General features: G+C 40.0%; 1 protein-coding gene across 2 annotated transcripts in view; it reads left to right on the top strand.

Annotated features, from left to right (window-relative positions):
- tle5 (TLE family member 5, transcriptional modulator) overlaps positions 1 to 18,900 on the top strand; it is a 51,991-nt gene extending 33,091 nt beyond the window's left edge. Inside the window, exons 4-7 of one of the 2 annotated variants that reach the window (XM_020607020.1) lie at positions 2,002 to 2,046; positions 9,356 to 9,418; positions 10,156 to 10,230; positions 13,266 to 18,900. In XM_020607020.1, the coding sequence (XP_020462676.1) occupies positions 2,002 to 2,046; positions 9,356 to 9,418; positions 10,156 to 10,230; positions 13,266 to 13,490 (408 nt within the window). In that variant the 3' untranslated portion in view covers positions 13,491 to 18,900. Of the gene's footprint in view, positions 1 to 2,001; positions 2,047 to 9,355; positions 9,419 to 10,155; positions 10,231 to 13,262 lie in introns of both variants that reach the window. The other variant, XM_020607018.1, reaches the window with a different exon arrangement.
- The last annotated feature ends 3,549 nt before the right edge of the window (positions 18,901 to 22,449 follow it).

Raw genomic sequence — 22,449 nt, 5'->3', positions numbered from 1 at the left:
GAAGTGAACTATGAATGTTGCTCACCCTCCTTCAGTCTTTGTCTTTTAACCTAATTCCACTCTTAACGATCAGACAGCTCTTTGAAGTTGTGTAAGCCTGTTAAAATGTCGCCCTGATGCTGAAATGTCCTCACAATGATGGTATCAAACCATAATCTGTCCACACAACCATAGAAAAGCATGCACTCACCATGTGCATACACACATGCACTTTCAATTGCACTTCCACTCCATCAGTGGCAAGCCTGGCCTTGTATCCCCGCAGTGCCCCCACCCCCTCTCTAATAGCATATCAGGTTGCCCCACTCCCCCGGCCAGCGACAGCACCTCCATTTCCCCAGCGCTGTAATTACATTAGGGAGCTTCCGCGTGGGCCTGAGCAGCTACAGAGAAAAAGAGAGAGAGAGTGTGTGTTTGGTGTGTGTGTGTGTGTGCGTGCATGCATGCGCATTCACATACAAGATAGTGTCAGTGTGAGATCGAAACAATGTAGTGTGTGTTTGAGGGAGTGCAAGAAAGTGAGAGAACAGTGCATGTGTGTGTGCACAATTATGTGCGAGAGAGCCGTGTGCTGTTTGTTTTCCAGTGACAGAGCCAGTCCCCCCGCAGACAGAGTGGGTGATTAACAGGGTTGACGCCTAGAGGGTGGCCCTCTCATTAACACTGAACACTCACACAACAGAGGCTCTGTCTCTGCTGTCTCTCCTTTTCTCTCTCAGTGCCTTTTCCTGTTTGTAGCAGTGTGTCTTCTCTTCTCGTTGTATGTGTGTATGTGGGTGCGTCTGTGAGTGGGAATATGCCTGGAGAATGAAAATGTGGGATCTTAGGAGTCCTTAAGATGTCAAAGATGTGTCACACTGCCTTGAGGATCTCCTTTGTGCAGAGCTTCTATTACCTAGATTATAGCTACATGAAAATGAATTGAGGCACATATTTACTGTTCTAGTTCCACTGAGCACTGCTCTTCATTCTGTGATTGATATGATATAGTGGTACACAATTTTGTACTGAATTAACACTAAGAAATGACCAAAGTTATACTTTTTATTTTGTTTTTTCCAAAATGGTTACCACGTAACCTCTATGTCTGTGGTTGAATTTCTAGCCGAGGGACTGTTGTTGTATGTCATACTGTACCCCTGTCTGTCTATCCTTGTTTCTTGTCTCTCTCTACCAAATAAAGGTAAAATGCCCCAAAAAATCATCTTACAGATTTCCAGCAATTAAAGAGAATTTTAGTCTGCTTTACCATTACAGTATAATCCACACACATTCAACTATACATGGTTTTTTAATACAAATTTTATTGACCAATTCTCAACATATACATTTCATGCCTGCGAGGAAGACTTCATTAGTAGCTCCAGGCTCTGTATTTAACTTGAACTTCTTCGCTTCTCAGCTCTTGCCCAGGGAAACAATTTCGTTTGCTTTTCTGGTTAGCTTCTTAATTTCATCAACTTCCATGCTAATGCTAGCATTATTCTCCTTGTGTATGATTCTTAACGATTGCCATGGTGATGCTGGTTTTAACTACAGTAACTTACACCAAAAAAAAAAACCCACCAACTAGACTTGGGGTGTGTCCTCAACTTAAAGCATAAACTTTAAAAATACCTTTTAATGTTGGTGGTCCACATCAAGACAGCAATGACAAGGCATCATTTCTGACAAATTAAGGTGCCTGCACTGGATGCATTCGCTCACTCCGCTGTCTTGAGACCAACTATACATGGTTTGTCACACACAGATTAAGTGGTAAATAATGTTAGCATGGCACTCCTTTTCTAAAGGCTTTTCTAGGAACAGTTAAAGGAGTTCTGTCGCACACATGAATAAGATAATCCAGGACTGACAGTTGACAGACATTAACCATGAATAGAGGCAATTCAGTGTTGCTTTTAGTTTCCATATGGAGATTGCTGAAAATACTATTAATATAGAAAATGACTGGCCTTATCCTTTAATTTTCTTTTTGTCTTCCTCTCTCCTCCTTTCCAGTACTACGAGATGTCCTACGGGCTGAATATTGAGATGCACAAACAGGTAAGTCTACATTTAATCCCTTTAGAGAAAACTCTTCTGTTCCCATCACATAACACATGAAACTGTTACATGTTCATGTATAACAAATTGCTTGTCCAAAAAAGTACTGGAGCACAGAAGGATGTGTTGCTTTACTTGAGGGACAGGCTGGATTCAAACTGAGGGATAGTGTGTTTACGGAATTAAGACAGTGGCTGTCAAGACTACAAGTCCTTCATCATAGTCTATCATCACAGTTGTTTGTTCACCTGGGAGAGTTTCATGGCCATCAAAACCTTGGAAGTGCTCCAGGTGCCACTCACCTAACATCATCTATGCAAAATTAGAGAAAAAGACTTTTACTTCCAGAATGTCGAAAATAACTCTTCACACTTTGCTACTCTGTTGGTGCAGACACATCTGTGCATTCCCAGCCCCATTCCTGCACCGTACACCTGCAGGTCACTGATTGGCAGGTGTGAATTGCAGAGTTAATCTCCCATCACTTAGGGAGTGTTCTGAGACATTTGAATGATGTCACCCAAGGCTGTGTGTCACATGCTTATATGAGGTCTTCTTGTTTGTTTTTTCTTTTGCTCTTGCCAAAGCAGATTTTAGTTCACTCTGTATGGAAATGTGTATATAGAAGTGAATTTTATCAATTCCAGGTCTTGCAAACTTTAATCCCATTGTAGTTTTGAGTCATTTCATACAATGTGCATGATGATGTGGCAACTAGTGTTGTAGTACTTGAGAGCCGTCTTAGTCTCGAGACCGGTGTCAAGACCAGTTTTTGAAGAGCTTTGTCTCTTCTCAGAATCAACCACGATTTTACACAGATACTTTCCCCACATGCATTGTTAGTTTTATTTCTTTACATCATTACCAAGGTTTTCCATGCCATATCAACACTTAGGTGCAGCAAGCTCCTTAAGCTGAATGAACGTTAAAAGGCAACACATCAGAATGAATGCAAAAACTTGACTACAGCACTAGTGGAAACAAATGCTAAGGTTATGCATTTCTGCAATAGCATTGTCATTTTAATAGAAAATCATATTAGTAGCTTCCCTGAATCTTTAAATTCAGTGAAGACACTGCAGTTGGATCCAATAAAGCATTTTCAAACAGAAAAGAAAAGGAAGGGAAGGGGTGAGAAACACGTCTGTACATCAGTTTGTGCAGCTGAAGCTGGGGGAGTAATTTATGCCCAGCCTGTAGGAGGGAGAGAGTGATGGGCCTCACAAGGGCCAGCCCTTATCGGTGACCTCGTCTGGCACTGCCTGTCCACACACACACACACACGCACACAAACTGTGTTATGATTGACGGCGCATGCTGACAGCCATATTGGAAGAACCAAGTGTGCTTTGACAAATAGAAACACACACACACACACACACACACACACACACACACAGAAATAACAGCTTCCATGATTTAAAGACCTTCACATATATGCATCTGCACAAACTCTGAGGTAGGACTACAAGACAACCTCTGTGACACACACACAGATTATTACAGGAAAGCAAGCACACACACTAAGCCTTATGTGTGTGATTCATCACACCCTTACCCTTTTATCTGACAGGGATAAAATTCACAGTCACCAGTATGGTTGTGTGCGTGTTGTTTTATGGGTGTGACATTGTATATTTCTTTTCAAAATGTGTTTCTATTTGAGAGGGTTGAGCCTGCCTGCATGTGCGTTGGTTTGTGTGTGTGTGCATGCATGTGTCCCTCTGTATTTGCACATATGCTTGCAAATTAGTGTGTGTTATACTGCCATGTGTTCATAAGCAGTTGTGTGTTGTTCATGTGTGCTCCTGTTACCGTGTGTGTGTGTGTGTGTGTGTTCAGTTTCTTTGTGCACAGTGTGAGTGGGTACAGAGTCACTAGTTCCATTAGAGAGTTGAAATTGAAGGGGATGTGTGGAAACGAGTGTCGAGGAGCATTCATGTCTAGGCCTATTGTGCAGAATCCCCCCCTCCACCTCTGTCTCTATTTCCCTCTCTTTCTTTCTTTCTCACACTTGCACACATTCAATTGCTCCCTCTTGATCACTCTGTCCTACTCAATTCCAAAAATGCCTCTCTGCTGTCTGTTCACACTCTCTCTCTCTGTTCACTTGTCATTCTGTCTGTTTTATCTTGATGAGGAGGAGCAAGGTTGAGCTGGGGAATAAACTGGGAATATGTTGACTTGATCCATTGTATCGCTATATCTTTCTGTTGTTCTGTTTTTGTTTGTTATTCTGTCTGTCCTACCTGACAACATATGGTTGCACTTATTTTTTAACTGTGTATATAGGTATTTTAATTGTGAGTAATTTTCTCAAGTAGTCATCATTCTGTGCAGTATAGGACTTCTTGTGTATTAATCTATACTGTCTGTAGTTCAAAGTGGCAAAGCTCTCTGGACTAGTTGCTCTTGTCAGCAGTTCTAAATGAAGTATCTAGGTCCTTTAGTTGAATAAAGGTGGCTGAGCAGAAATAACTGATTTTTGTTCAACAGAAAATGAATTAACAGCTTTTCTGATGATTATTAGTTATTAAACAAAATAGCCAGTCTTTTACCAGCTTCCCAAGTCTGAGAATTTGCTGAATTTGAATCATAAACTGAATTTGGGGGAAATGTATATGATTTTTCATTATTTTCTGGCATTTTATAGTCCACACAGTTAATAAGTAAAATGATCAGCTGATTTATATGCTTCTGTGTGTACAATATTTCTCTCTGCAGTGTATTAAAGTAGAATAACAACATGCATATAAAATGTAAACACTCAAAGTATAAGCGCATGAAAATGGGTTTTTAAGAACAGGACATGAAACAAATGCACTCCATTAAATTACACCACTGCATGTCAGGTTTTATGACTGTGCATAGGAAGGTGTGATAACTCAAATGTAGCTTTTAAATGTGCAAAAAAATGTTTGTTTTTAATTTCTGTACAATCTATGAAGATATTTAAAACTGTGAACGAATCCTAGTGTATTCCAGACATGAAGCAGTAGCGCAAGGTACTCAAGTAGTGCATCTCACTTAGGGACAAAACAGGACACCCGTAGGAAGTCTCTGAAGTGTTAAGATTGTTTAGGCTGCCTTGAAACGCATTTTAAAAGAACCTGAAGACATTTTGTTTCTGTTTGCTTTCCCTTTTGAGCCTACAGTTTCAAATCACAAAAGATAAAGCCCATTTAAATTGACAAAAAGCAGCAAAGACATTTCCAACAGCAAGGAATTCAGGCTCTTGCTGGTCCTTGACATATTTGTTCAATCTCCCAGCTCAGTTTTATATTGTGTATGTTTTATTTGCACACATCTAATGCTCTTTTCAGTGGATGTGTGTGCTCCAGTAGCACTTGAGGAAAGCTTAAAAGAGTAACAAGAATAAAACAGGACAAAAGAGAGAAAGAGGCATTCACACAGAAGAAAGTTGAAGGAGAGACAGAGGGGAAAATGATAGAGAGCATAGATAAAAGACGCAGGACTGGAATAAAAGAAACACCATATAGGGCACTGAAAGAGAGGAAGATCCATAGTTAGCATGGAGCAAGTCCCACTGAGACATTTTAGAGATGTCAGGGAGTGTGTATGTGTAATCATGAGCGGATAGGAGTGAAGCGCTTGATGGGGAGCTGTGCTCTGCATGCCTAATGACTGTTAGGAGGGCCCCTCTCTCCTCATCGTGCCACGAATTAGGCTATAACACAATTACTGCTGCTTTGCGCATCTCAGACGGATTGAATGATTACCAACCAAACGTGATAATAGACCTGTATGTGAGAAAGATAGGGAGTGTGTATGACAAGAAAGAGGAAAGTATTTTCATGTGTGTGCTCGTCTGAATGATTGTTACCTTATGTGTGTTTGTGTGTGCATGTATTTGCATGATAGTATGTGTGTGAAGAGTTTTGAGAAAGAGTATCAAGCACAAACAACTTAATTAAGGAGGTGGATATTGCTGATAACTGTGTGTGTATGTGTGTGATCCCAGATATGTGTGCCCCAGCTTGTGAAGGTCATAGCAGACATTTGGGAGTATGAATTACTGACGTTTAAAGGCCAATTCACACTGAGAATGTTCTTAGGGGTCTTTTTGTATGCATCTTATGCAACAGATAGAAATCCATTGTATCAAATGTGCCATTTCACTCTGACTCTGATACACATGCATTTTACATGTCACCCCTGGATTCTGCAAGGTTTTTTATTTTTTTTTACACTTCAGGTCTTTTTGTTCCCCTCTGGAGCATTTAATGAAGCATAATCTGCACGGACAGCTGTTGAAATAATACAGATCTCCTGTTACTTTTGCTGACTTTTTACTAGTGTCTTTAATGGCAGCTTTTTGGTTTCATTTCCCTGCCTTCTGTAGTGCGTTGGAACAAATCAATAAAATGAATAAATCCATTCATAAAAACATAGCTGGGTTCTTACTGATGAACCTACATGAAAACTATGTAGTAGTTAGCCGTTTTCAGGTGACAAACAACTGCTCTGATGATAAAAAGCCTTTTTCAGACATGCACTACAACCCTGAAATGATCTAGAGATTACCTAAAGGAGGAGTATGTGTCAACGGAAATGTTGATTATGACCAAATTACAAACTGGCTATGTGAGTGCATCATGTTTTTGCTTCTGCACGCTGTGCACTTGTTAAGTGTGACAAAACATTCCATTTCCAGGTCCAAATGCCCCCAGACCCAAATGGCAGAGCCTGTCACCCTCTACACAACATTTTTAGAAAAAACCATCATTGAGAATAAAAAAGGGCTAAATTCTTTCATCTCAAATGGTGTAGTCAGTGCAGCCATTTTACCTAGTGGCATAAGTCAATGTATATTGTTTAACTTCATGCTAACTAGTTAGCTACATTACAAGGCAGCAAAACAGTGCACCTTTTGAAGTTTTATTTAAATAATTTAAGAATACTGTGATTTGCTTAATCAACTGTAGCCATTTCTTTTTCTCCTTGTTATCACAAGGAAAGCGATAAATGACAGCTGAATCGTGATTTTTGATTCAGATCTATTGAAACAATGGGGAACGCAACGCTATGGCACATTGAATTGAGGAGAATGAACCAAAGTTTGGACCAAGAAATGGAATGTTCCTTCACTAGTTAACAAGAGGATGCCCAGGCATCCCTTAGTAGTAAGTAAGTAAGTAAGCTTTATTTATATAGCACCTTTCATAAATAAAATCACAAAGTGCTTCACAAGGCCAACAGATACTAAAGCAGAACAAACAAAATAACAATATAACAGAAAGCAAAAAATAACATAAAAATAAAAGAACAGACAAACATATTTAAAACCAAAGCTAAAAATCAACTAAAGGCCTGTCAAAAAAAGGGTGTCTTCAACTGCTTCTTAAAGCCATCGACAGATTCGGCCATAAAGAAAGGGGCAATGAATTCCACAGTTTAGGAGCCACAACCTGAAACGACAGGTCCCCCTAGTCATCAAACAGGTTTTGGGGACCATCAAGATGGCCTGACTTGAGGAACGGAGAACACACTTTGGACAGTATGGGGTCAATAGATCAGCAATATACTGAGGAGCCTGACCATGAAGTGCTCTAAATGTTAGCACTAAAATTTTAAAATCAATCCTAAACTTAACTGGTAACCAGTGAAGTGAATATAAGACGGGCGTGTTGTACCCGATACTTTTTACCATGCTAACTCTGAGAGACGAAGCAGTCCAAGTAACTTCAAAACAGTGCTGATTTATTCAATGAACACAGGTAAAAATTAACATTACACGCTCAGGTATCTTGCACCTCCAGCATTTTAAAATAAAGTGCAAACAATTCTAGTGTACTAAAAGTTCTGCCGAAAGAGTAATGCCACTATCACTGCAACTCAGATGTTTGAGAAACATCAGAAGGACACCTCAAAAGGTTGCATGAATCCTCTGAATAGTCAGATTATTCCTAAAGATACGTCGACTGTAACGAGAAGCGTCAGATCCTTACACAGCCAACAGAAGGCATTTGGGGAAAAACAGGCAAGCTTATCTAATCAAACTTTGCCTTTGCTGAAAGATGAAAGACCTTGAACCACAACAGGCCTATACATTATATCACTTCGGGCTAACCCCATTCTACAGAGAGAGACACCAAACCGTGATGTCTCCCGGTGCCAGCTTTGCAGCTGGCCAGAGCAGTAGTCAAAACATGAAGAAAATCAATGTGTGAATGTCTGTTGATTATGTGGTGTGTAGCTAAAAACATTCTAACACGACCTCTAGTGACATGTCATGACATTAAACATAAGAAAATATTATGGCTAAGGCTACAGTTATACACATCATAATAATAATATTAACCATCCTGTCTTCTAACAGTAATCAACTTTCTATCTAGTTATCCTGGACCATAAGCAACCTGCAGCAACTCATGAGAATGCCTAAGCATTTAATAGCCTGAGCTAGACATCCTGTCTACTCTAAACATTTCTAATACATCAAGTATCTAACCAATTTCTATCTGACTAAAAATACCTAACAGGTGTAATATGAGCTGTCCTAGAGGTTCCTGTAACAAGCCTCGCTGCAGCATTCTGCACAATCTGAAGACGATTTAAGGATGACTTATTACAACAAATAAGAATGGAATTACAATAATCAACACGTGAAGAAATAAAAGCATGAACAATCATTTCAAAATCAACCTTTGATAACATTTTCCTTAATTTAGCGATGTTCCTCAGGTGATAAAAACAATTCTTAACCACCTGTCTTAAGTGACAATCAAGAGACATAGACTGGTCAAACACAACACCAAGGTTTCTGAGGCTTGACTGGACAGAGGAGCCCAATAAACCCAGGCGTTGTCTGATTAATGCAATCTTATTATCCGGCGCAATAATCAGCACTTCAGTCTTATTGGGATTTAAATGAAGAAAATTATTTTTAAACCAGTTCTTGATTGACAACAAGCGCTCTAACAATATGGCCAAAAAACTGAGCCATTAAAAGAACAATAAATTTGAATATCATCAACATAAAGATGATAAGATCGCTAAGATAGGAAGAAAACCACTGGAGGACAGATCCAGAGAACCTTAATTCAAACTGAAGCCGATCCATCAAGATTCCATGATCAACGGTGTCAAAAGCAGATGTTAAATCATAAAACCAGGACTTTATAACGACCGGAATTCGTGGTCATCCTTATGTCACTTGAGACCTTAAGTAGGGCAGTCTCAGTGAGTAATCGTGTTAAATAATCATGATCTCAATATTTGTTAGCAGTATGAGAAATTTAGAATAATTTTAGTTTTGTCCTTTAACTAAAAATCTCTTCTTCTCCAGGCTGAGATAGTGAAGAGATTGAACGGGATCTGCGCACAAGTCCTCCCCTATCTGTCTCAGGAGGTAAGAATACACACACATCCTTTGAAACAAATACATCACTAACCCTGTGACCCTCAGCCCTCTTCCATACATCCTGGAATGAGATCACCCTCATTCCCACCTTATTACCTCTCCACCTCTGTGACCCCTCACTCAGCATTCCTCCTTCCCTCCTCCTGTCATTCATCATCACTTGCTTGCTGTGTTCCTTTCCACCTCGCTTTTATTTTATTCCTCCCTCCCCCACCTTGATATTCTACAATATTCAGTGTGTCCCGTCCTTGCAGTCTTCCCTTCCCTCTCCTTTTTTTACAGCCTCCTATTCCTCCTTCCCTCTCCTTTTGCTGCCTCCTCAATCCCACTCCTCTTTTCTTTTATACACGTGTGTGTGTCAGTGTAATCAATGGTCGTGTGATTCAGATAAGCCATGCTCTTATCTACCCACCAGGGGGTTGACCTCCACCCATTACAGCACACCAGCCAACCATCCATTCACCGGTGTCACACAAGGCTTTTGAGTGTGTGTGTGTGTCTTTGTGCAGGTTTGTGTGTATGTACTGTATGACTGGATGAATAGCCGAATGGCCGGAGGGGTTGTGTATCACCAGTTGTCGGGTCTCTGTTGGGACTATTGATATTGATCTAACCTCTCCACCTCTCTCCCCTCCAACTCTCCTCCCCTTCTTTCTGTCTTGCTTTTATTGTTTCCTCACTTTCTTCCTCCCTTTTTCACCCCCACCCTAACCCATCGTCTCCAGCACCAGCAGCAGGTCCTGGCGGCTATAGAGAGGGCCAAGCAGGTGACCCCACCAGAGATGAACTCAATCATAAGGGTACGATGTTCCAGCCTCAAGCCTGGCCTGTGTGTCTGATCTGATGATGGCTAGAAAGGGGCAGTTATTGATCATTATCATCAGTTCGATTGCTTTCTTTAACGACCTTTATTTACTGGCCTTTTGTTTGTCAGATGCTTCACATCTGTGCTTTGAAATTAGATGGACAATTTATTTAATTTTTTTTTATAAAATCAAAAAAATACATAGCTGATGTTTTTAAGTGCTTTGTTGAGTGAAAAACCTTACTTTTATAAATGTTGGGCCCTCCTTCACAACAATAATCCTAATCTAAATTAAATGCTACTGAATGAATAAACATAATAGCATAGCAGTTTAGCATATTTATGAAACCTAATTTTTAATTGCTAGTAAGCCTTTGTTGATTCAAGTGCCAAATCAGAGGAAATTTGAAGTGATTTAGTATTATACCACTATAAAGTTGTCTGTTATATTAAATTATGAAATATCTAAATTGAACCTACAGAGATTGAAATATAATAATATTTTTAGTATGAACTCATAAAATTGCTGGATCCTGCAGTTCAACTTGATAGCATCTTTAATCGCTTGGTAAATGCTTACAGCTACTGTATCACTCTATGCCAGGGGTTTTCAACTAATTGTGACCCAGAGACCACCATTCTGACTAAGAAGTAACCTAAGGACCACTGTTGTGGGGTGGATAGACTGGATGGGCACTATTTTAAGTCACCTGGGCTTTTTTTAAATGTTATATATTTGCATAGATTTGATAATTCGCAAATAATGAATAATACATGGAAACTGGTTTTTACAAGTAAAAAAAAAAAGATAATTCCTACAGTGAATTATTGAGTGCATGGTCAAGGACCACCTGCAGTGTCTTTGTGGACCACCAGTGGACCACTGTTTGAAAACCAATGCCTTTGCTTTGTACGTCAGGCTTTATATTAAAATATGTAGTCTCCGGGTCTTTTCATAGGCTGAGCTGTAGTCTTCAGGACTAGTTAACTGATTTCCGTGTATACAGTTAAATGAAATGCCTCTTTCAGCTTTTGTTTTCATTTTCACCATTTGTGAGTATGAAGGTATCGATGATTTTGTGGCTAGCAAAAACACTAAATCAGAGTAGTAGCCAGTTAGCCACAATCTGCCAGCTTTATGGTTGTAATGTTCTTTATCAATATCAGCCGTGTGCTAGCTATCTTAGCTATCCCGTCTTTTTACCATAGGTTTAGTATTAGGAACGTAATGAACTGATGGTGCTGAACTCCCCTTGCTCATATAAAGTTATACATCTTATGACTGGATTCACAATATGATTAAGCTGCAATACAGATTTACACAGAGATTCCTGATGAATGATGCAGTGAAGGAAAATAATATCCTGGTCAGGGTTTTCCTCTCACTTTATCCTGGATTCTTTTCAGCAGCCTGACGTTTTTTCCAGTTAAATTTGGCGATCCATCCGTGGTGACATTGACAAGTAGCTTCATTCTCTTGATGACAGCAGAAACCCGGTCATACAAGTCCTCTCCTCGTGTATTTCCTTTCAGGGACTCCATGGCCAAAAATTCTTCCGTTATCTCAAACCTGTCGTTAATCCCTCGGATAAAAATTAGGAGCTGAGCAGTGTCTTTTATGTCGTTACTTTTATCCAGTGCTAGTGAATAAAACTTAAAGGACTCTGCATTTTTGTTTAACTCACTGGATATATCTTCGTCAATCAGTTTCACATGGCGAGTCACTGTCCTGCGTGATAAACAGATTTTTTCAAACTTGCCTTTGCTCTCCAGACACAAGAGACCTGCTGTCTCTACCATGCATTCTTTCAAAAACTGGCCTTCAGAGAAAGGCTTGATAGCCTTTGCTAATTTGAATGCCAGCATAAAACTTGCCTTGGTACTTGACTTTTGAATCACAGTTTGTCTGTGAAAAAAAGTTTTGCTGAGTCTGTAAGTTAGCCATCATCCTCTGAGCAGTAGCCACCCGTTCTTGCATTGACTGCTTGCTAGCGTAGTCAGCATGCTTTGTGGCAAAGTGATGGCTGATGTTGTATTCCTTGAAAAACGCAACCGTTTCTTGGCATATCAGGCATACAGCTGTTAATAGGACTTCAGTGAAAAAAATATTTTGTTGTCCGCTCCTTATTAAACACTCACTGTCCACTTTTCTTTTCTTTGGTCCGCTCATTTTTACAGATGGGGTCAAAGGGCAAAGTGAAAAAGTGAAGTAGAGAGGTCAAAGTGCATGCGGGCATAGCACGGAAATTGCAAAATGAATGAGGTTTAATGATAACATAATTTAATAATATAATTTGGACAAATTCGGCAGGCCGGATTAAAAAGCCTAATAGGCCGTAGTTTGCCCAGTGCCTGAGCTAAGCTCTGCTTTCGAATGTAAAGCAAAGCTGTTGACTCTGTAGGTATAGGCTGAAAAAGCTTGGGTGGTTAGATGTTATTTATAGGAAATCAGTCACGATTAATGCAAAAATCAAAACACTGGTATGCCATCATGTTGAGTGAACACAGTTTGGGAGTGATTATAGCACAGAGGCCTGGCAGTGACAATTCATCTTTTTATTAAAAAGAAGTGCACATGTTTCCCATGTTGTTGTTATGCGCAGTATATTTTCATGTTTGATTTTAGGGTTTAATTATGTCTGTCCTCTGTCTTATGGACATCTCTTCATTTTTTATACTAATGCCTTCCCACCTTCTGAGCTTGCTTTGTCTTCTTTGTTGTGTTTAAATGTATAACCCCAAGAAAACAACTCAAAGTTGCATTTATTATAACAAGTTAGGTGTGTTGCAGATATTCTATCTCTGACCAAAAATGCATTTTAGCTAAGATATGTTTATTCCATCTGTCCTCTTATGCCTGAGTGATTACTGCTGTGCCTCGGGGCTTATAATATATATATTTTTGATGTATACTAAGTTCTAGCCTTGCAGATTTTGCATATCTTACAGTTCCTGTGTTTTGCTGTTGACTTGTGTGCGGTATCCATCCTGCTGTGTCTAAGTTGTGTCTGGTTGTCTTCCATGCAGCAGCAGCTCCAGGCTCACCAGCTGTCTCAGCTCCAGGGCCTAGCCCTACCCATGACCCCCCTACCGCTGGGCCTGAGCCAGCCAACCCTCCCTGCTGTCACCACCTCCTCCGGCCTCTTCTCTCTCTCCTCCCTGCTGGCCTCCCAAGCCCAGCTGGCCAAGGAGGAGAAGGCATCACGTGATGGAGTTGACAGCCACCGTGAAGAGGATGGAGACAAGTCCGATTAGAAGGTGTCCCCATTCAGCTCTGTTTTTATCCAGAGACCTGAATCCCAAGATCCAAGCCCCCTTGGCCTACAGCCTTTCCCTCTCTCTGACCTTAGCTAATATGGGCTTCAATCCCATCACCACCATCACTACAACTACCAGACCCCTAACCAGATCCCATAATTGGAAGAGCTTTGGCACTTATGTCATACCAGTCCTGATTTCTTTGTATTTACCATAGCTGGATTGTTTCTTTATGCTCCCTTCTTTTATCACCAGAGTATTCCTCTCTCGTATATCTTGCGTCTTTTACTCAAACTATTCAAACATTGCCATTTTTTAAAAATTATGAATAAACTTTATTTTTTGTCTTTTTTTTTATCAGGGCTTCTTTATGTTTGTGTTATTTCCTGCCTTCCTGTCACTGTCTTTTTGTTGTTAACCATGTTTAGTTTGTTTTTCTCTCTCTTTTTCTCCATACCTCTCTTCCTCCCTCTGTCACCCCCAACCTATTGCCGCTGTTCTTAGTGGGTCCTTGTTAGGCAGGACTGCTCTGAGAGACTGAACGCACCATACTGTAGGTGATAAAAACAGGCTAAATGTTAAACACAGGGATTATTTGGCAAGCTGCAAAACTTGTCAGCCATGACACAAGGTTCTTACAAATTTCATTTTGCTGAGATAAAGGTCTGACATAAATCAGTGCTGGTTTTTTTTCTTTCTTTTTTTTTGGCAGTTCAGATTGCATGCATTCATTCCAAGCTAAAAGTTGGCTGTGAGTTAAAACAGTGGCTTGTTATGGGTCAGAGTTTAAATACTGGCCTAATGATCACACACTAAAGACAGAAATGTCCGCCTTGTATTACTATGTGAACCTAGTCATGTCCTAACCAAAACCTGCTGCTTTTAGAGCAGAAGACGTCTCCAGCTGACAAACTAGAGGTTGTGTGTATAATCCTAAACTTGTATGGAGAGACTGAACACACCTTTTTAGAGCAAACTGAGAGCTGTCAGACTAGATAACAAACCCACCTTAGAAAGCATCCCCTCCAACTTACAATCCTTGCCATCCAACTTACTATAAGGCCACATTTTATTCATTAGTTAAATAAAAGCTGAGGCAGCACAGTGTGCAACAAAAAGAAAAGATGCCACTTGACTCACACATCCTCCCACCACCTTTTTTATTTTTAATGTGCACTTAATACAGAGCAGACAGGTTGGGGAGAACGTGTGCATGTTGTGTGTTTGACAGCAGAGGGCAGCCTGTGTCTTTGAAGAATGCTCCTCACTGCCAAATAAGGACAGGACAATGACAGAGTACAGACTGTGTCACAAGGGGAAGGGCTTCTTTACCACTCTTTGTGGACAAGCTTAATATACAGAGATTAGACTGGTGACATTAATCTCTGCATGGGGTTAGTCCCAGTCTCTGTCACGCTCCAGCTCTTGAGGAATAGTCTTTAGTCTATTTAAAGCAACATCTCTGTCCAAGCATTAAATACTAACATGGTCCCTGTGTATTCTAAGATTTAAATACAGTAAATTTTGAATCATTTCGCACATACACATCTGTCATGTGTCATGTAACACTACATTATACAGCTCATTTAACATCTACATACAGCAGTGTGTGTGGGAAAACTCCAGTTATATCAGAGAGGATCATAGAGATTAAGCACAAGCATTCTCCACAGCTGCTCTGACGAGTATAAAAACTCCTCAGCCTTAAAGGCCCTGCACACCCGGACAGGTGTTTTCAATTACTCTATCCGATTACACCTCTCATCAGGTGCAAGTGTGGTGAATGCTGGGAATAATGTGATGAGACAAATAAGAGACACTTGCACGAAGGTTAAACCTCTAATTATTTACTGATAGACTGGCTGTCACGAGGTGTCCATGTTCATTTGGCTTATTGTTGAGGGCCAAGTCAAATATGTCAGAGCTCTCAGAAAAATCTTAGTTTCCTTCTCCTAACTGTGACTATGGCTATTGAAATTAGAGCTACTGTACCTAATTTCTTTTCAGCCACTAGAGGGTCTGGTGAGACCAAGCGACAACCTCCTAGGCTGAGAAATGAAGCCACTGCAGAAGTGCTAAAACCTGCAGTTCCACAAATGGCCACTTGAGGCTGCCTTCAAAAGGGAGTCAGTCCCCATAAACTCTTATGTTCAAGTTACAGCAGAAATACACATGTTTGTAGCCTAGTACAAAAAAGCGGATTTGGTCTCTGTAGCTACAGTAATTTCTCCCATGACAACTATACAGAGGGTGAATGTTTATATAACGTGCTCATTTAAATTATATTGAGACTAAAAGGTACACATAAGTAAGGGCATGGCTGCTTTGAGTGACAGGCAGGAGAGTCCCACCATAGGTGGCTAGCCGCTAGCTGTCTAGCAAGCTCCACTCTTGCTTCACCTTTATGCCCTTTTGTGGATTACACATATCAGGCAGAATAAAGCACTACCAATATGGCAATGACCAGACTTAAAAACTGCTCTTTACAAAACTAATAGGTGACGTCATGGTGGCTTTGTCCGTCTTTTATATAGAGTCAGTGAGATTCAAAATAAACTGACACCATTAGCCACTCCCAACCAGAACCCTTAAGATAGAAACATTGCAACAGCAAGGGGTCAAAAAAAGTATCGGGCCAAGTGATTCATGTAGATTCATTACTAATTAATTACTACTTTTAATCACTTGAACAGCCATGCAAACCAATTGTTTGTTCTGTTGCTGTAGATAGCTCAGCTAATTTAGCTAGTTAGTTCAGTACCTATTATTAAAGTGACCTGTTATATGAGGAAGATGGTCACAAAGGTTGTAAAACGTGTATAAATGCTTTGACACATGTCTAACTTAAAATGTCACAAGTATAATTATTGCCATAAATTTAAACTTACTTGAGAAGACGGCAGCCAAGTCAATGTAACTCTATGGCACTGCGCCTGTTTGGAACTATTCAGCATCCCCATAATCCAGCATTACTAAAGAAAAAACATTTCTCATAGAGTCAGTGGAGATGTTATCACTCTCCTTAATCCACTCTGCTCCTAAGCACTCTTTGCCCCTCCCATCATGCCCTGTTTCCTAGAAAAGATGAAAACTACTGATGCCTGCTTGCAACAAACTGTACAAAATGTAGCCCCCAGTCTGAAGCTAGCATTAGCTGGCTGAGTAAATTTGACAGTCCACTTGAACACTGGTTACTGTCACACAAAACTCTAAAGTTACACAAGATTCGAATTATTCTCTAATTAAAATCATACTAATTTAATAGAAAGATAAAACCATGACCATGCCAGGTTGTTAATGATACCAAAACAAACACTTGATACTGGTATAATGCATCCAGATGGAAGAACACCACATGAGTCAAATTTGAGCCAGTTGACTGTTTTTAACGCTCTCAATCTAAAAAAAGCCAAACTGGTGTTAACTTGGGTTTTGCTCTTTCTTTATCCCACTCTGTGCAAAAGAACATGACCTCTTTGGTCTGGCAGCCACTCTTTCAGACTTTTTAACTGCTTAGAGGTCCTGGCTGGCAGTTTGAAATGACTGTGGATCAAAAAAAATGCCTCTTAAACACTTCGCTAGGTGGCAGGTGGGGCTAATTTACAGACTGTATCTCGAAAGCACAGCATAGATAAGCTGGAGTAACAACAGAAACGCTTCAGGCAGCAGAGTGAAACTACATCCTGTCCTCTTTTCACCTCATATATCACTATGTGTCAAATCTTAGTTAATGCTTCTTTACTGTTTTACATGCCTGAAGCTGAACTATGATATTACATGAATAGGTGCAACAAAACTACTGGACCTGTGAGTGAAAGTCAAGTATATCCAGTAGGTCTATTCAGGTAGCATACCGCAGTGGAAAGGCCTGTGTGGGTAGACACCTGAGTATAGGGGGTTTAGCTGGCCTATTAGCAGCCACAATCGTTCACTATAAGTTGAGATGAAATTCATTGTTTGTCAGCAGATACATTTCCCACAGAGATGGCCTCAGTGGTAGTTGAACTTCTGACCATGACACACTCCATCAGCAAAGATGATTTGATCAAGTTATGAGTTGACGGTGTTGGCCTGTGTTTGCCTGAGCTTTAATTTGTAGACAGTCAGTGCAGCAAGTTCTGCTTTATTCCAACCAGAAAACAGAAAAAACACACACATTTGCTATCTTAGTACCCTCTCTCTGTTTTAGTGGGAATGCTGTGAGTAGAAATGAAGAGTTTCTTTCTAAATGAATCATTTCTACATTTGCTTAAATTACCTCTGGCATGATGATAGAGTACATTTTATTAGTTTGCAGTCACCTTAAGTCATTTGCTTAGAGAATGGCTGTCTCATGTGCAAGTTGAATACATTGGGCAGCAGAAATGTAGGAGGAAGAAAAGGACAAAATTTCAGAATAAAACCATTCATGTGTCTACCGGTTCGGACAGTATACTGTTCATAACACTGGTGTTTTGTATGTACAGTATGTTAATACATAGACAAGGTGTGTATAAACAGATGTACAGGGTTGGTTTGTGGGTGATAAACCATAGAGATGAAATACGTCGCTGTTCTTACTTCAGCTAAAGCTAACATGCTATTCTGCTTGTGAATTAAGCTCGCAGCACACCATTCTCCCATCTAGCCACATACCGTATGTATCTAGCTACATACTGTACTTGTCGTAGTGTGTACTTGCAGAGCGTGTAGACAAAGCAAGACACAAACACGCATCAGTGCATGTCTGCGGGGGAACTGAGATTGATTTCCTTCTTGTGGAGAATTTTATAATTTTTTTTTATTGTTTGGTCCAAATTTTCTGTGAGCAATGCACTTGTTTTTTCTCTCCTTTGTTTTTAAATATTAATCAATATGAATAGAATGGATAGACTGAGAATTACAAAGCTGACATTATAAACATACAAATGAGATTCTATGTATTTGTTAAAGTAGTTGGAGGTGCTTGCCTCTATACAGTTATACATAGAAAGCTTTATGTGTATATGGCTGCATCTTCTCTTGTCTGTCCTGGATGATTCTTGTGCTGTTGTGTTACAAAACCGATGTGACACCGGGGGGAACTGCAGTACGTTGACCTTGTGCCCCTTGACCCCTTCCCTAAGTTCTGACCACCCTCATCCCCTTTACTCCCTTGCCACATCCAACCTTCCCTACTTTTTGCCCCCTTAGCGTGAAGCATTGTAAGAGTTTTGAGCTTTGTAAAGGTCTTTTTTTAAACACTTATTTTGTGTATAATGTAAAACCTGAAAGTGTGTACTTTGGCAAAAGAAATGTTTTGTGTCTGAAATCCTAGCTTCATTTAAACAAACAAAAAGTGCAACCAACATTTACTATAAGTAATATCAAATGTTCTGCAGTAAGGAAGGACTTCTGGTGCCTTACAAATAAAGTCAATCAAATCATATGAAAATCTCTTCATTGACTCAATTTCACACTGTTTTCCAAAGCAGACCGGATAATATAAATAAATAAGTAATATTTGTGTTTAATATCACAAGCTTTTAAGCAGGCATTGGTTCCAGTTCACCTCATCAAGATATGGACATTTCTTCCCCTCCATTTTGTGTTGTGCTAACAGTCTAGTGCTAGTTAAAGATTTGGACACACTTTTCCCATTCACTTCAGTAGTTCATTGTGTTTTGATTAGTACTGGACACACTTTCCCACGGAAAGGAAAACTTTCAGTGGTGTTTTAAAACAGTCCAACATCTTAAAAGTTAAATTTGGCAAAACTGGGGACATGCTGTGATTTGTCGACCCCTGGCAGACACAGGAATGGAGCATCACATATGCTCTACTCTCTCCCTTTTCTAAATATGTAATGTTATTGGTATCACTGAGGTTATGAGTTGGCTTGGATGCTAGATATTCTTTCTTATAAACGACTCCATAGACCCAGTGGTGGACAGTAACTAAGTACTTAAGTACTGTAATTTACATTAATTATATTTACTTTATAACTTTAGTTACTGGTTACCTCTCACAATCAGATTCATACAAAAAGGACAGTATAATCATAAGACCTTACTGGTCTCAGGCGGCTAACTGACAAGCTACCCAGCAGTAGTTCAGATTCTAAGCCTGCTAAAACTAGCTCCATCATTACCAGCTGCAACATTAAATGAGATGTACACAGTAATGCATCAATAATTGCAATCCAATAATATGTTAAATGTGCCATTCTGCATAATGAGCACTAACTTTTAGTATTTTAACTATGCTTTGATACTTGTGAACTTTTAGTTAAGTACCATAACGAATGCAGGACTTTGACTTGTAATTTGACACTGTTATATTCCTACTTTTACTCAAGTGATCTGAGTACTTTTTCTACCAGTCACTGTCTATAAGTGATAAATGCTGTGATATGTGTTATTTTATAAATTACTATAGAGTAACAGGCAAGGAACCATTTCAAAACACATATATATGTTTGCCTGACCCTAGACAACACAGATTATTAACAAAAAAGTCACAGTGTCAGCTAAGATGCAAGTCTACTTTTGTAACCAAATCAAAAAGGCTAGAAAAACCATCTAAAGTGAGTAAACTCCTCTTTAATTACTTTAGATTGTTTACTGAAGCTTTCAAGTCAGATCACACAGTCTTTTTCAGCAGATGTTTGCCCTGTTGCATATGTTCACATTGCCATTTTTTGAGCACTTAACCACTTTGGTTTAAGTAAAACAGTTAACTTTTAATCTACGCAACAAATTGTGTATATAGTTAATGGGGTAAAAGATGAAAATCCCTCATAACAACGAGATAGTGAATCATCCGTGAAGACTGAATAAAAAAAGAAAACCCTGGGAATCAACAGTGATTGTGGAACAGATGCATCCAAACATTATGCTGGATAAAACAATTCTCAGATGTTGTTTTATAGACTCAGTTACTGCCACATAAATTTACAAGCCAGGCAGTCTTAGCCCCCAAGACGGTCCAGAGCCACATGTTTACTGACTGTCTAATAAGTGCTGGAAGAACTTTTGACAAATGAGTGCAACGAGGACCTAACGTGCTCCGACTCTCTGAGGGTTCCTGTAGTTCACCACAGATCCACCAGGAGGAAGTGTTGCTTTAGTTTGGCAGCACCTGCACCCTGAGGTGAATCCAGCAGGTAAATGCGCTGAGGTATTCTCATATGTGCTCCGGTGTTTGTGTGTCACACTGTAGGGGGAGGGGAGGGGGCTTCCTGTTTATTAGCTGCTTTGATGAAAGCTTAACTATTCTCTACAGCATGCACCGAGAACTGATGTGACATCTCTGAGACAGTGGATCGTGGTCTGTTTGGCACCTATGTGTGATCCTCATTTAGACATTGTGTGTATTAGTACAGAGATGTAATTTGCTTTGTTGTGTTCACAGCTCATTGTCCTCATGTGCATCTAGATGCACATATAATGAAGGTTTTGTTGGGAATTCTGTGCATGTGAATGACTTCACTTCCCCCCCCACTTCTCATGTTCTTTCCTTCCCCCATGGCTCCCTCACTCTGTTTGCCTTTCCCTCGAGTCCATGCAGGCAGATGAGTGTGTGTGCTTGACTGCATGTGTGTGTGAGTATGTTCAGAGATAGAAAAGAGAAAGGCGAAGGCTTGTGCAACCTCAGAGTTCCTGTGGTTGCAGCCCTCCTTCCTCCTTTCCCCTCTTTTTACAGACAGCTCTGGATCTGACACTTAAATAAATATGAAAGTGCCCTATTTTTTTAATTCTGTCTGAGGGTTCACACACCACTCACAAGTAGTGACGTAGAAACAGCAGCAGAGGGTAGGATTCTCTCATCCAGTCTTTTTCCTGTGGAGCATGTTAGAGTCTGGGCAAGAAGTAAAGTACCACAATTGCACTCAAATTGTTTAATTAGTGACACCTTATTATTATTATTAGTCCTAGTGTATACATTTCTTAGTGTCAGCAAAGACCAAAGCTGATGATAAATTGATCTTTCCAATCATTATTGCCTGATATATCTTATTCCTCGGTGCATTAGATCTCCACTTTTGTCAAAACAAAAGAGACAAACAAAAACAGAAAACATCAGTGAGCCACATTGCTGCACTGCATGACATGTTCCTTCATTGCCCAGTGCACGTGTATTAATCTATGAATGAAAATGCTCCCCAACAAAAGCTTTGCTTTCTCCTGTGTGAGTAACGTGAGAACAAGTACAGTCTTAGGAAATCAGTGAGTCATTTTTGAAATTAAAAGAATATACAGTAATTGTGGGCGGTTAGATGCACAGCTTCAGTAGGAATGAATGGATGGATTAGCTTCAGGTTTAGTGCTAGCCTTATCATTTAAGACGGGGTCAACGGATTATTGTGATGAGAAAGGAGTGGGGCATCACAAAATGATATATTTAGCTTTTTTCCTGACTGTTTTGTCTTATGTTTGGACAGTTCTGCCTCATCTGTCTTCTAAACCTTTCATATCAAATGATAATATGGGACAAAACTGTCTTTGGTTGCACACAGTTCAGGGCCACAAATGGACACAGCCTGTGATGACAAGTCAACTCAGAAATTTTGGAAAATGCTGCGTTAAACACACCGATAGCGAGGATGAAAAATATGCGGATGCTGTGTGTGTGTGTGTGTGTGTACACGGTCCTGAGAGGAATGCACAGGGAGCTGCACAGGAAAAATTGTTTTGTCTGTGTGTGTATGATGATGATGAGTCTGAGCGAGAGAAACAGAGAGAGGGAGAGAGCGACGGAGAGCGAGAAGCGTCTTGATTAATCATGATTGACTCATTCAGAGCCAACTCGTTTTCTCCCCTCGCTCCCTCACGCCCGCTCTCTTTTATGGCTTGATTACGGAGACGTACTCTATCTCTCATTACCTCCCTTCCTCCATCCTTCACTCCCTTATTCTCCATCTTTTTTTACTCTCTCTCTCCCTCCATCCGTTGCTCCCCTTTACACCGCCTCGCCCCAGCTGTGCCAGTTTATTCAT

Source organism: Monopterus albus, unplaced genomic scaffold, assembly GCF_001952655.1.
Source record: "Monopterus albus unplaced genomic scaffold, M_albus_1.0 scaffold83.1, whole genome shotgun sequence".
NCBI lineage: Eukaryota > Metazoa > Chordata > Actinopteri > Synbranchiformes > Synbranchidae > Monopterus > Monopterus albus.
Note: the sequence above shows the minus strand (reverse complement) of the source record. Positions and strands in the feature narration are given on the sequence as shown.